The sequence below is a fragment of the Tachyglossus aculeatus genome, chromosome 22, assembly GCF_015852505.1.
Source record: "Tachyglossus aculeatus isolate mTacAcu1 chromosome 22, mTacAcu1.pri, whole genome shotgun sequence".
Classification (NCBI taxonomy): domain Eukaryota; kingdom Metazoa; phylum Chordata; class Mammalia; order Monotremata; family Tachyglossidae; genus Tachyglossus; species Tachyglossus aculeatus.
In genome coordinates, this window is record NC_052087.1 from 39,632,155 (window position 1) to 39,644,236 (window position 12,082).

Sequence of the window (12,082 nt, forward strand, 5' to 3'; positions counted from 1 at the left end):
GGTCATAACGTAACAAAGTCATACCGAACTCTGTAGAGCTACGGGATTCGTTCAGCACTTTTTAGGTATCGGGCCCCGGACTGAATGCTTGGGAAGGTACAAGATAATCGATTCAGGAAATACATGAACTCGTAGGGAGGCGTAGAGGGAGCCGGATGTCTGGCCCCGTTTTATAGATGAGGAAACGGAAGACCCGGACAGGTGAGGTAAGGTGCCCAAAGCCATCCAGCGGGCTAGAGGCAGAGCAGGAATTAGAACTCGGGTCTCCTGATTTCCAGTCCCTTTATTCCTTCCACTAGGACAGGCTGCTTGGGATCATTCTTCTTCTAGATAAGGAATATTTGTGCATCTAGCTTCAATTCTGTTTGTTCTGACGATTTTGACGCCTGCCTCCACGTTTTGTTTTGTCGTCTGTCTCCCCCTTCTAGCCTGTGAGCCCATTGTTGGGTAGGGACCGTGTCTATACGTTGCCGACTTGTACTTCCCAAGCGCTTAGTCCAGTGCTCTGCACGCAGCAAGCGGTCGATAAATACGATTGAATAAATGAATGACGATAGCCCCTCCTCCCTTTCCAGTCCCCTCTCCGGCCTGGACCCCGTCTCTGCAGGAGGAGGTGAGAGAGGCTGAGATTGGACAGCTGCGGAACTTGGAGCGGGAGAATCGGGAGCTGCGAGCCCGGCTGTGGGGACTGCAGGGGCAGCCCCCATCCCAGGTGACCCTGGCCCCTCTCCTCCCTCTTCCGTCTTCCCCCACGCCCACCCCCGGACCTCACCTCACCCTCTCCCATCTCACCTCGCCACCCTTCTACTACCAATCAATCAATCATATTTATTGAGCGCTTACTGTGTGCAGAGCACTGGACTAAGCGCTTGGGAAGTCCAAGTTGGCAACATATAGAGACGGTCCCTACCCAACAGCAGGCTCACAGTCTAGAAGAGGTAGGTGAAGTCACTTCACACCCAGCCGACGCAAGCTTCACTCCTCAAATCCTAACCTTCTCGCCCTACCTCCATTTCGGCTCTGATCCCTTGTTTACATCCTCCTTCTGGCCTGGAAAGCCCTCCCTCCTCAAATAATAATAATAATAATAATGATAGCATTTATTAAGCTCTTACTGTGTGCCAAGCACTGCTGTAAGCGCTGGCGAGGTTACAAGGTGATCAGGTTGTCCCACGGGGGCTCACAGTCGTAATCCCCATTTTCCAGATGAGGTAACTGAGGCCCAGAGAAGTGAAGTGACTCGCCCAAAGTCACACAGCTGACACTTGGCGGAGCTGGGATTTGAACCCATGCCCTCTGACTCCAAAGCCTTTCCACTGAGCCATGCTGGTAGTCACGCTCCCCGTCCACCACGAGATTACAGTTTAGGCTTGGCATCGGGCCATCTTGCCAAGGCCCCGGTTGGGTTTGGAAACCTCTTCCCCGGGCTGGGAGTGGAGGCAAGGGGCCCCCGGATCGGCAGAAAGGAAGTAGGCCAAAGTAGAAGGGTGATGGGGTAATGTCAACTTGTCAGTATATGCTGCCAACTTGTACTTCCCAAGCGCTGAGTACGGTGCTCTGCACACAGTAAGTGCTCAATAAATACGATTGATTGATTGATTGATGTCCAAGCCGCTCCGCCCGTGGACTCTAGCCAAGAGGCCGTTTCAGCGTAGTAAATAGAGTCTGCAGAGCAGGATCTGTGGGACAGGACTCCTAGGCCACTTCTGGATTGGCCAGACTTCCCTCTGGTCCAGCTCGAGGCTGGAATATCGTCCTCTTCCAGTTGCTGCCGCATGCCACAGCTACACGTGGACACTTCTGTGCCTCCGGCCCCCACACGGCCCAGGTTCTGCTCTCCTTCCCTCCTCTCCCCAATCCCGATCCCAAACCCATTCCCAACCCCACTCCCGTTCCCAGCCCCGTGCCTTGTTTCTCCTCTCTTCAGACCCCCTGGCCTGAGGTCGGGAATGAGGAAGGGGGGCTCCCCCAGGCTTCGGAGCCCCCCGAGAAGGACCAGCCCATCCAGCGGCGTGATCCTCCCACGAAGGAGACCTCCGGCATCGCGAACCCTCCTGGAGCCCCGCTACAGACTCTGGTGGAGGCCAGGAGACGGGAGGCTGAGTCCCGGGAGCCGGAGGGCAGGAGACAGGAAGCTGAGTGCACAGGATCGGAGGCCGGGAGGCAGAAAGCGGAGTCCCTGGAGCTGGAGGCCAGGAGGGAGGATGCTGAGTCCCGGGAAATGGAGGCCCAGACGCAGGAGGCTGAGCCCCCGGAGCCAGAGGGCAGGGGACGAGAAGCTGAATCCCAAGAGCTGGAGGGTAGAAGGCGGGAGGCTGATTCTCAGGAGCCAGAGAGCGAGGCCCGGGCAGAGCAGAAGTTAGTAAGAGAGGCCGGAGCCTGGGAAGGGGTGAGAGAAGCTACGGGGCAACAGCTGAAGAAGGAGGCTCTGGAAGGGGAGGAGGACAAGGAAGCTGGGGTAGAACAAGAGCGAGAGGCCCAGAATGGGGAGCAGAAGTCGTCGGAGCCGAGACCCAAGGGGCAGGGAGGGGAAGTCGTGCGGGAGAGGGAACCTCAGGGGGAGAGGGTGGAGGCCCCTGCCGCGGACAGAGAGGCTGGCGAGCTGAAACACTGGAAACGCAGAACCATGAGGTGGGAGAAGAGGCTAGAGGAGGAGGCCAGGTGCCAGGGAAGGAGGATGGAGAGGCCAGAAGGGGAAGCAGGGTCTTGGGAACAGGAGCGGGAGGTTCTGCAGGTCGAAGCGGAGCTCCTGAGGAGAGAGCTGGAGGCTCTGGAGAGGGAGAGGGTGGCCCTGAGGAGGGAGGTGGAGGCTGGGGAGCGGAGGCAGGAGGCTCTGAAGGAAGAAAGGGAAGCCTTGAGGGAAGAGCAGGGGGCCCAGGCCCGGAAGCTGGAGGCCCTGGAGAGGGAACTGGAGGCTCTGAAGGGGGACCAGAAGGCGCTGCAGGGGGAGCTGGAAGCCCAGGGCCGGAGGCTGGAGGCCCGGGCCGCGGAGGCTGCCCTCCTCGGGGAACAGCTGGCCCGGGTCAGGAGGGCGGAGGCTGAGGCCCAGGCAGAAGTGGAGGCTGGGGCTCGGGAGCGGGCCGGACTCCGCGAGGCCCTGGAGACGGCGGGCCGGGAGCTGGAGGCAGCAGGACGGGAGAGGGAGGCCCTGGGGGAGACACTGGGGGCGGCGGGCAGGGAGAGACGCCAGTGGGAGAGGGAAGGACTGAGGCTCCGGGCCCGGGCCCAAGAGGCCGAGGAGAGGCTGCGAGCCATGGAGAGCCAAGGCCGGGAATGGCGGGAGGAAGCCGAGAGACAACGGACGGAGAGCCAGGCCCTGAGACAGGTAATCGGTCGATCGGTCGGTTGATCAATAATAATAAGCGCTTACGGAAATTATAATAATAATGAGGGTATTTGTGAAGCGCTTACTATGTGCCAAGCACCGTTCTAAGCGCTAAGGTAGATACAAGGTAATCAGGCTGTCCCCGGTGGGGCTCACAATCTACATCCTCATTTTCCAGATGAGGTCACTGAGGCCCAGAGAAGTGAAGTGGTTTGCCCAAGGTCACACAGCTGACAAGTGGCAGAGTTGGGATTAGAACCCACGACCTCTGACTCCCAAGCCCGGGCTCTTTCCATTACGCTACGTTGCTTCTATAATAATGGCATTTGTTAAGCGCTTAGGAGAAGCAGCGTGGCTCAGTGGAAAGAGCCCAGGCTTGGGAGTCAGAAGGTCGTGGGTTCTAATCCTGGCTCCCGGCTCAACTGCACTGCTATTGGGTGTCCTCGTGAAATTCACTTCGCTTCTCTGTGCCTCAGTTCCCTCATCTGGAAAATGGGGGATGAAGACTGTGAGCCTCACGTGGGACAACCCAATGACCTTAATAATAATAATGACATTTATTAAGTGCTTACTATGTGCGAAGAACTGTTCTAAGCACTGGGGAGGATACAAAGTGATCCGGTTGTCCCACGGGGGGCTCACAGTCTTAATCCCCATTTTACAGATGAGGTCACTGAGGCTCAGAGAAGTTAACTGACTTACCCAAGGTCACACAGCAGACATGTGGGTCAATGGTATCGGGCCATGATAATCCCCAGCTGGGCCATTCAGGGAACCTCCCATTCATTCACTCATTCAATCGTATTTATTGAGCGCTTACTGTGTGCAGAGCACTGTACTAAGCGCTTGGGAAGTACAAGTCGGTGACATATAGAGACAGTCCCTACCCAACAGCGGGCTCACAGTCTAGAAGGGGGAGACAGATGACAAAACAAAACATGTGGTCAGGTGTCAAGTCATCAGAATAAATAGAAATAAAGTTAGACGCACATCATTTCTAGACTGTGAGCTCACTGTTGGGTAGGGACCGTCTCTATATGTTGCCAACTTGTACTTCCCAAGTGCTTAGTACAGTGCTCTGCACACAGTAAGCGCTCAATAAATACGATTGAATGAATGAATGAATCATTGACAAAATAAATAGAATAGTAAATATGTACAAGTAGAATAGAGTAATAAATCTGTACAAACTTATATACAGGTGCTGTGGGGAGGGGAAGGAGGTAGGGTGAGGGGGATGGGGAGGGGAAGAGGAAAAAGGGGGCTCAGTCTGGGAAGGCCTCCTGGAGGAGGTGAGCTCTCAGTAGGGCTTTGAAGGGAGGAACACGGCAGAGTGGTTAGAGCACCGCCTTGGGAGTCAGAAGGTGATGAGTTCTAATCCAGGCCCTGCCCCTTGTCTGCTGTGTGGCCTTGGGTAGGTCGCTTCACTTCTCTGTGTCTCAGTTACCTCATCTGTAAAATGGGGTTTTAAGGCCATGAGCCCTCTATGGGACAGGGACTGTACGCAACCTGATTTGCTTCTATCGGCCCCAGTGCTTAGTACCTGGCACATAGTAATAATAATAATAATAATAATAATAATAATAATAATAATAATAATAATAGCATTTATTAAGCGCTTACTATGTGCCAAGCACTGTTCTAAGTGCTGGGGAGGTTACAAATGTGATCAGGTTGTCCCATGGCGGACTCACAGTCTTAATCCTCATTTTACGGATGAGGGAACTGAGGCCCAGAGAAGTGAAGTGACTTGCCCAAAGTCACACAGCTGGCACTTAGCAAATGCAATAATGATGATAATAATAGTAATTAAAGCTTGGAGCCTCTCTCTACCACCCTTTGCCCCCACTCCATCACAGACCCTTCCTGCTTCTCTTTTGTCCCCCTTTTTGAGAAGCAGCGTGGCTCAGCGGAAAGAGCCCGGGCTTTGGAGTCAGAGGGTCTTGGGTTCAAATCCCGGCTCCACCAATGAATAATAATAATAATAATGATGGTATTTTGTTAAGCGTTTACTGTGTGCAAAGCAGCGTTCTGCGCTGGGGAGGTTACGAGGTGATCAGGTTGTCCCACGGGGGGCTCACAGTTTGAATCCCGATTTTACAGATGAGGGAACTGAGGCCCAGAGAAGTGAAGTGACTCGCCCAAAGCCACACGGCTTCCCCCGAGGGTGCCTGGAGATCCCCCAAGCCTGGGGCTGGACCAACCCTGAATTAGCCCCCGGCTATTGTATAAAGCCCGGGCCTGGGACTCAGAAGGACCTGGGTTCTAATCCCGGCTTCGCCATTTGGCTGTTCATGCATTCATTCATTCATTCATTCAATCATATTTATTGAGTGCTTACTGTGTGCAGAGCACTGTACTAAGCAATTGGGAAGTACAGCGTGGCTCAGTGGAAAGAGCCCAGGCTTTAGAGTCAGAGGTCATGGGTTCAAATCCCGGCTCCGCCAACTGTCAGCTGTGTGACTTTGGGCGAGTCACTTCACTTCTCTGTGCCTCAGCTCCCTCATCTGTAAAATGGGGATTAAAACTGTGAGCCCCCGTGGGACAGCCTAATCAACTCGTAACCTCCCCAGCGCTTAGAACAGTGCTTTGCACATAGTAAGCGCTTAATACCATTATTATTATTATTATTATTATTATTATTACAAGCTGGCAACATCTAGAGACAGTCCCTACCCAACAGCGGGTTCACAGTCTGGAAGGGGGAGACAGACGACAAAAGAGAACACATTAACAAAATAAGATAGAATGAATATGTACAGTTGTGTGACCCTGTTGGGTGACCCTGGGCAAGTCACTTCACTTCTCGGCGCCTCACTTACCTCATCTGTAAAATGGGGATTAAGACTGTGAGCCTAATACGGGGCAGGGGCTGTGTCCAACCTGATTCACTTCTATCTACCCTGGCACTTAGTACCGTGCCTGGCATACAAATAAATGCTAAATGAATGCCATAAAAACCACAACAGAACCCAAGAAACCCAAGGGAGCCAAGATGTTGACAGAGGCTGTCAGTCATCCCCGGCTAATTTTCTCCGCTTCTCCGTCTCCCCCTTTTAGACTGTGAGCCCACTGTTGGGTAGGGACTGTCTCTAGATGTTGCCAATTTGTACTTCCCAAGCGCTTAGTACAGTGCTCTGCACATAGTAAGCGCTCAATAAATACGATTGATGATGATGATGCCCCTCGTCCCCGTCCCCTCGCCCAGTGGTTACCCACTGAAACCCCCAAAACCAGCCCTGTCCCTAAGGGCACCTCCGAGGTCTCCTTAAACAGATTTCGGACACGGAACTGTATTTGTAAGAGGATCTGAGGCTGCGCCTCACAACTTTGGGTACCAGAGACCACAGGACGGTTATTTTATCCGTACATATTTATTCTATTTATTTTATTTTGTTAATATGTTTTGTTTTGTTCTCTGTCTCCCCCTTCTAGACTGTGAGCCCGCTGTTGGGTAGGGACCGTCTCTAGATGTTGCCAGTTTGTACTTCCCAAGCGCTCAGTACAGTGCTCTGCACACAGTAAGCGCTCAATAAATACGAATGAATGAATGAATTACAAATTGATCTCAGGGGTTGGCGATATTGGCTGGGGAGGAAGGCCGGCCCGTTGCGCTCTCAGTGATGCAAGTGAGCGGTTTGATTCTCGAGGCTGTGAATGGGATAATTCCCTAGGAGGGAAGAGGGATTGCTTCCAAGATTCAGATTTTCCCCTTTTCCTCTTTCCTGGCTACCCAGATCTAAGATTCCCTTTCCTCCAGCACCCATCTTCCTCCCTGCCCCTGCTCCCTCCCTGCCATGCCCAGCCTAATTGGAGGGGGATGGGGATCAATCAATCAATCAATCAATCAATCGTATTTATTGAGCGCTTACTGTGTGCAGAGCACTGTACTAAGCGCTTGGGAAGTACAAGTTGACAACAAACTTGCCTGTTGGATGACAGGGCAGGGGAGGGTTCCACCCTTGCCCCCCTTGCTGGCCCTGACCCAATCAATGAATCAATCAATCAGTAGTATTTATTGAGCTCTTACTATGTGCAGAGCACTGTACTAAGTGCTTGGGAGAGTAAAACAGAATTATAGTAGTAAGAATAATAAGAATAATAACTGTGGTATTTGTGAAGCACTACTTACTATATGCCAGGCACTGTAATAATGATGGCATTTATTAAGCGCTTACTATGTGCAAAGCACTGTTCTAAGCGCTGGGGAGGTTGCAAGGTGATCAGGTTGTCCCATGGGGGGCTCACAGTCTTAACCCCCATTTTACAGGTGAGGTCACTGAGGCCCAGAGAAGTGAAGTGACTTGCCCAAAGTCACACAGCTGACAATTGGCGGAGCAGGGATTTGAACCCATGACCTCTGACTCCAAAGCCCAAGCTCTTTCCACTGAGCCATGCTGCTTCTCCATGCTAGGGTGGTCTCCCCAGTGCTTAGAACAGTGCTTGGCACCTAGTAAGCACTTAACAAATACCATCATTATTATTATTATTATTCGCTGTGCCTCAGTTACCTCATCTGTAAAATGGGGATTAAAACTGTAAGCCCCACGTGGGACCACCTGACTACCCAGTAATAATAATAATAATAATAATCATGGTATTTGTTAAGCGCTACTATGTGCCAAGCACTGTTCTAAGCACTGGGGTAGATAATAATAATAATAATGATGGCATTTATTAAGTGCTTACTATGTGCAAAGCACTGTTCTAAGCACTGGGGAGATTACAAGGAGATCAGGTTGTCCCACGAGGGGCTCACAGTCTTAATCCCCATTTTACAGATGAGGGAACTGAGGCCCAGAGAAGTCGGGTGACTTGCCCAAAGTCACACAGCTGACAAGTGGTGGGGCCGGGGTTTGAACCCATGACCTCTGACTCCAAAGCCCGGGCTCTTTCCACTGAGCCACGCTACACGGTAATTCATTCATTCATTCATTCATTCAATCGTATTTATTGAGCGCTTACTGTGTGCAGAGCACTGTACTAAGCGCTTGGAAAGTACAAGAGGTTACAAGGTAATCAGGTTGTCCCACATGGGGCTCACAATCTTCCTCCTCATTTTACAGGCGAGGTACCCAGCGTGGCTCAATGGAAAGAGCCCGGGCTTGGGAGTCAGAGGTCATGGGTTCAAATCCCGGCTCCACCACTTGTCAGCTGTGTGACTGTGGGCAAGTCACTTAACTTCTCTGTGCCTCAGTTACCTCATCTGTAAAATGGGGATTAAGACTGTGAGCCCCCTGTGGGGCAACCTGATCACCTTGTAACCTCCCCAGTGCTTAGAACGGTGCTTTGCACATAGTAAGCATTTAATAAATGCCATTATTATTATTATTATTGTTACCTGAGGCACAGAGAGGTTATGTGGCTTGCCCGAGGTCACACAGCAGACAAATGGAGGAGCTGGAATTAGAACCCACGACCTCCCAAGACTCTGCTTTTTCCACTAAGCCCCGCTGCTTCTCTAACTCAGCGCTTAAAACAGTGCTTGGCACATAGTAAGTGCTTTTTAGACTGTGAGCCCACTGTTGGGTAGGGACCGTCTCTATATGCTGCCAACCTGTACTTCCCAAGTGCTTAGTACAGTGCTCTGCACACAGCAAGCGCTCAATAAATACGATTGATTGATTGATTGCTTAACAAATACTATATCAATTATTATTAATGATTCTTATTCTTACCCCAGGAGCTGCAGGGAGCTCTGGCCCAGGGGCAGGAGCTGCAGGCCCGACTGGAGGAGCTTCAGGGGACTCTGCAGCGGGACAACCAGGGCCAGGAACAGAGGCTCCGGGAACAGGAGGATCGCCACCACAGGTGACAGCCACGGGGGACCACTGGGAAGAAGAGGAAGAGGTGGAGGAGGAGGAGGAGGAGGAGGAAGAGAAAGAGGAAGAGAAGGAGGAGGAGGAGGAGGAAGAGAAGGAGGAGGAGCAGGGTGGTCTGCCAGGGAGACCCAACCGAAAGATGCCCCTTGGAGAGACGCAGGGAGACCCAGGCGACCGATGTTTCGGAGAGAGAGGCCAGGGAGATCCAGTGGACGGACGTTCAATCAATCAATCAATCAATCAATCGTATTTATTGAGCGCTTACTGTTTGCAGAGCACTGAACTAAGCGCTTGGGAAGTCCAAGTTGGCAACATCTAGAGACGGTCCCTACCCAACAGTGGGCTCACAGTCTAGAAGGGGGAGACAGACAACAAAACCAAACATATTAACAAAATCAAATAGAATAGGTATGTATTCATTCATTCATTCAATCATATTTATTGAGCGCTTACTGTGTGCAGAGCACTGGACTAAGCGCTTGGGAAGTACAAGTTAGCAACGTATAGAGACGGGCCCTACCCAACGGTGGACATCCCCGAGAGACCCAGTGAGCGGATGTCCCGGGAGACCCAGCGGGCGGACGTGTCTGGGAGAGAGGACCAGGGAGATGCAGTGAACAGACATTCATTCAGTCGTATTTATTGAGCGCTTACTGTGTGCAGAACGCTGTGCTAAGCGCTTGGAAAGTACAATTCAGCAACAAATTAGAGACAATCCCTGCCCACAGTGGGCTCACAGTCTAGAAGGGGGGAGACAGACATCCAGACAAGTAAACAGGCATCAGTAGCATCAGTATAAATAAATAGAATTATATATATATATATATAGACACATCATTAATAAAATAAATAGAATTATAAATATGTACATATATACATACGAGTGCTGTGGGATGGAGAGGGGGGTAGAATAGAGGGAGCAGAGGAAAAGGGGTGCTTATAATTATAATAATGGCATTTATTAAGCGCTTACTATGTGCAAAGCACTGTTCTAAGCGCTTAGTCTGGGAAACCCTCCTGTATTAAGTGCTTACTATGTGCAAAGCACTGTTCTAAGTGCTCAGCCTGGGAAGCCCTCCTGTATTAAGTGCTTACTATGTGCAAAGCACTGTTCTAAGTGCTTAGTCTGGGAAGGCCTCCTGGAGGAGGTGAGCTTTCCGTAGGGGGGAAGTGTGCTAGTTTGGTGGATGTGTGGAGGGAGGGCATTCCAGGCCAGAAGTAATAATAATAATAATGATGGCATTTATTAAGCGCTTACTATGTGCAAAGCACTGTTCTTTGCTGATGTGTGGAGGGAGGGCATTCCGGGCCAGAGGTAATAATAATAATAATAATGATGGCATTTATTAAGCGCTTACTATGTGCAAAGCACTGTTCTTTGCTGATGTGTGGAGGGAGGGTGTTCCGGGCCAGAGGTAATAATAATAATAATAATGATGGCATTTATTAAGCGCTTACTATGTGCAAAGCACTGTTCTTTGCTGATGTGTGGAGGGAGGGCGTTCCGGGCCGGGGGAAGGATGTGGGCCGGGGATCGACGGTGGGACGGGTGAGAACAAGGCCCGGGGAGGAGGTGAGCGGCGGCAGAGGAGCGGAGGGTGAGGGATGGGCTGGAGAAGGACAGAAGGGAGGGGAGGGAGGAGGGGGCCAGGGGATGGACAGCCCTGAAGCCCAGGGTGAGGAGTTTTTGGAGACATGTCCGGGCGAGAGGCCAAAGACCCAGACATGACTGGGAGAGAGGCGAGGGAGACGTAGTGGACAGACACGTCCGACCGGGCGAGAGGCCAAAGACCCAGACATGACTGGGAGAGAGGCGAGGGAGACGTAGTGGACAGACGCGTCCGGACGAGAGGCCAGAGACCTAATGGACAGGTGGGTCCGGAAAGAGAGGCCAGAGACCTAATGGACAGGCGAGTCCGGAAAGAGAGGCCAGGGAGACCCAGTGGACAGTGGAGGGAAGAAGGGACTGACCCCACAAGGTGGAGTGGAAGGGGGCCAGAGGGGTGACCGGACTGGGGGCACCGGAGGTGGGCCGGAAGACCCCGCTGGGACCATTCCACAGGACACGAGGGCTGGGTGTGTGACGGAGGGCTGTGTGACAGACCCCCCCACTCCCTCTCTCCCGCCGGTCAGAGCTTGCGAGGCCTTGGAGCAGCGGCTGAAAGGGGAGCTGGGGGCTGTGCTGGCCACCAAGGACCAGGCCCTGGCTACACTGAGTTCTAGGGCCCAGGAGCTGGAGAGGGAGCTGCTCCTGGTGAGTAATCCTCAACCCCCCCACAACCCAATCAACAGCCCCATCAGCAGCATTTGTGGGGCACCTACTCACTCACTCATTCATTCAATCATATTTATTGAGCGCTTACTGTGTGCAGAGCACTGGACTATGGGCTTGGGAAGTACAAGTTGACAATACAGTTTATAGACATGATCCCCACTCTTAATCAATCAATCAATCAATCGTATTTATTGAGCGCTTACTGTGTGCAGAGCACTGTACTAAGCGCTTGGGAAGTACAAGTTGGCAACATATAGAGACAGTCCCTGCCCATCAGTGGGCTCACAGTCTAAGTCTCCCAAGCACTTAGGACATTGCTGTGTACACAGTAAGCTCTCAATAAATACCGCTGACTGACTAACTGACTAGAGATATGAGGCAGAAGGAAAAGCGGATATGTAGGTGAGTGAATGCCCAAGTATCTAGGTGTGTAAGATGTGCACACCTTGTAGATGTACAAGAGAAGCAGCGTGGCTCAGTAGAAAGAGCACAGGCTTTGGAGTCAGAGGACATGGGTTCAAATCCCGGCTCCACCAAGTGTCAGCTGTGTGACTTTGGGCAAATCACTTAACTTCTCTGGGCCTCAGTTACATCATCTGTAAAATGGGGATTAAGACTGTGAGCCCCCCGTGGGACAATCTGATCACCTTGTAACCTCCC

At 51.9% G+C, this 12,082-nt stretch overlaps 1 protein-coding gene across 1 annotated transcript in view; it reads left to right on the top strand.

Moving 5' to 3' along the window:
* CCDC88B (coiled-coil domain containing 88B) overlaps nucleotides 1–12,082 on the top strand; it is a 47,201-nt gene that overhangs the window by 12,307 nt on the left and 22,812 nt on the right. Inside the window, 4 exon segments of the mRNA XM_038764724.1 lie at nucleotides 576–712; nucleotides 1,928–3,325; nucleotides 9,009–9,136; nucleotides 11,281–11,401. Coding sequence (XP_038620652.1) covers nucleotides 576–712; nucleotides 1,928–3,325; nucleotides 9,009–9,136; nucleotides 11,281–11,401 — 1,784 coding nt within the window.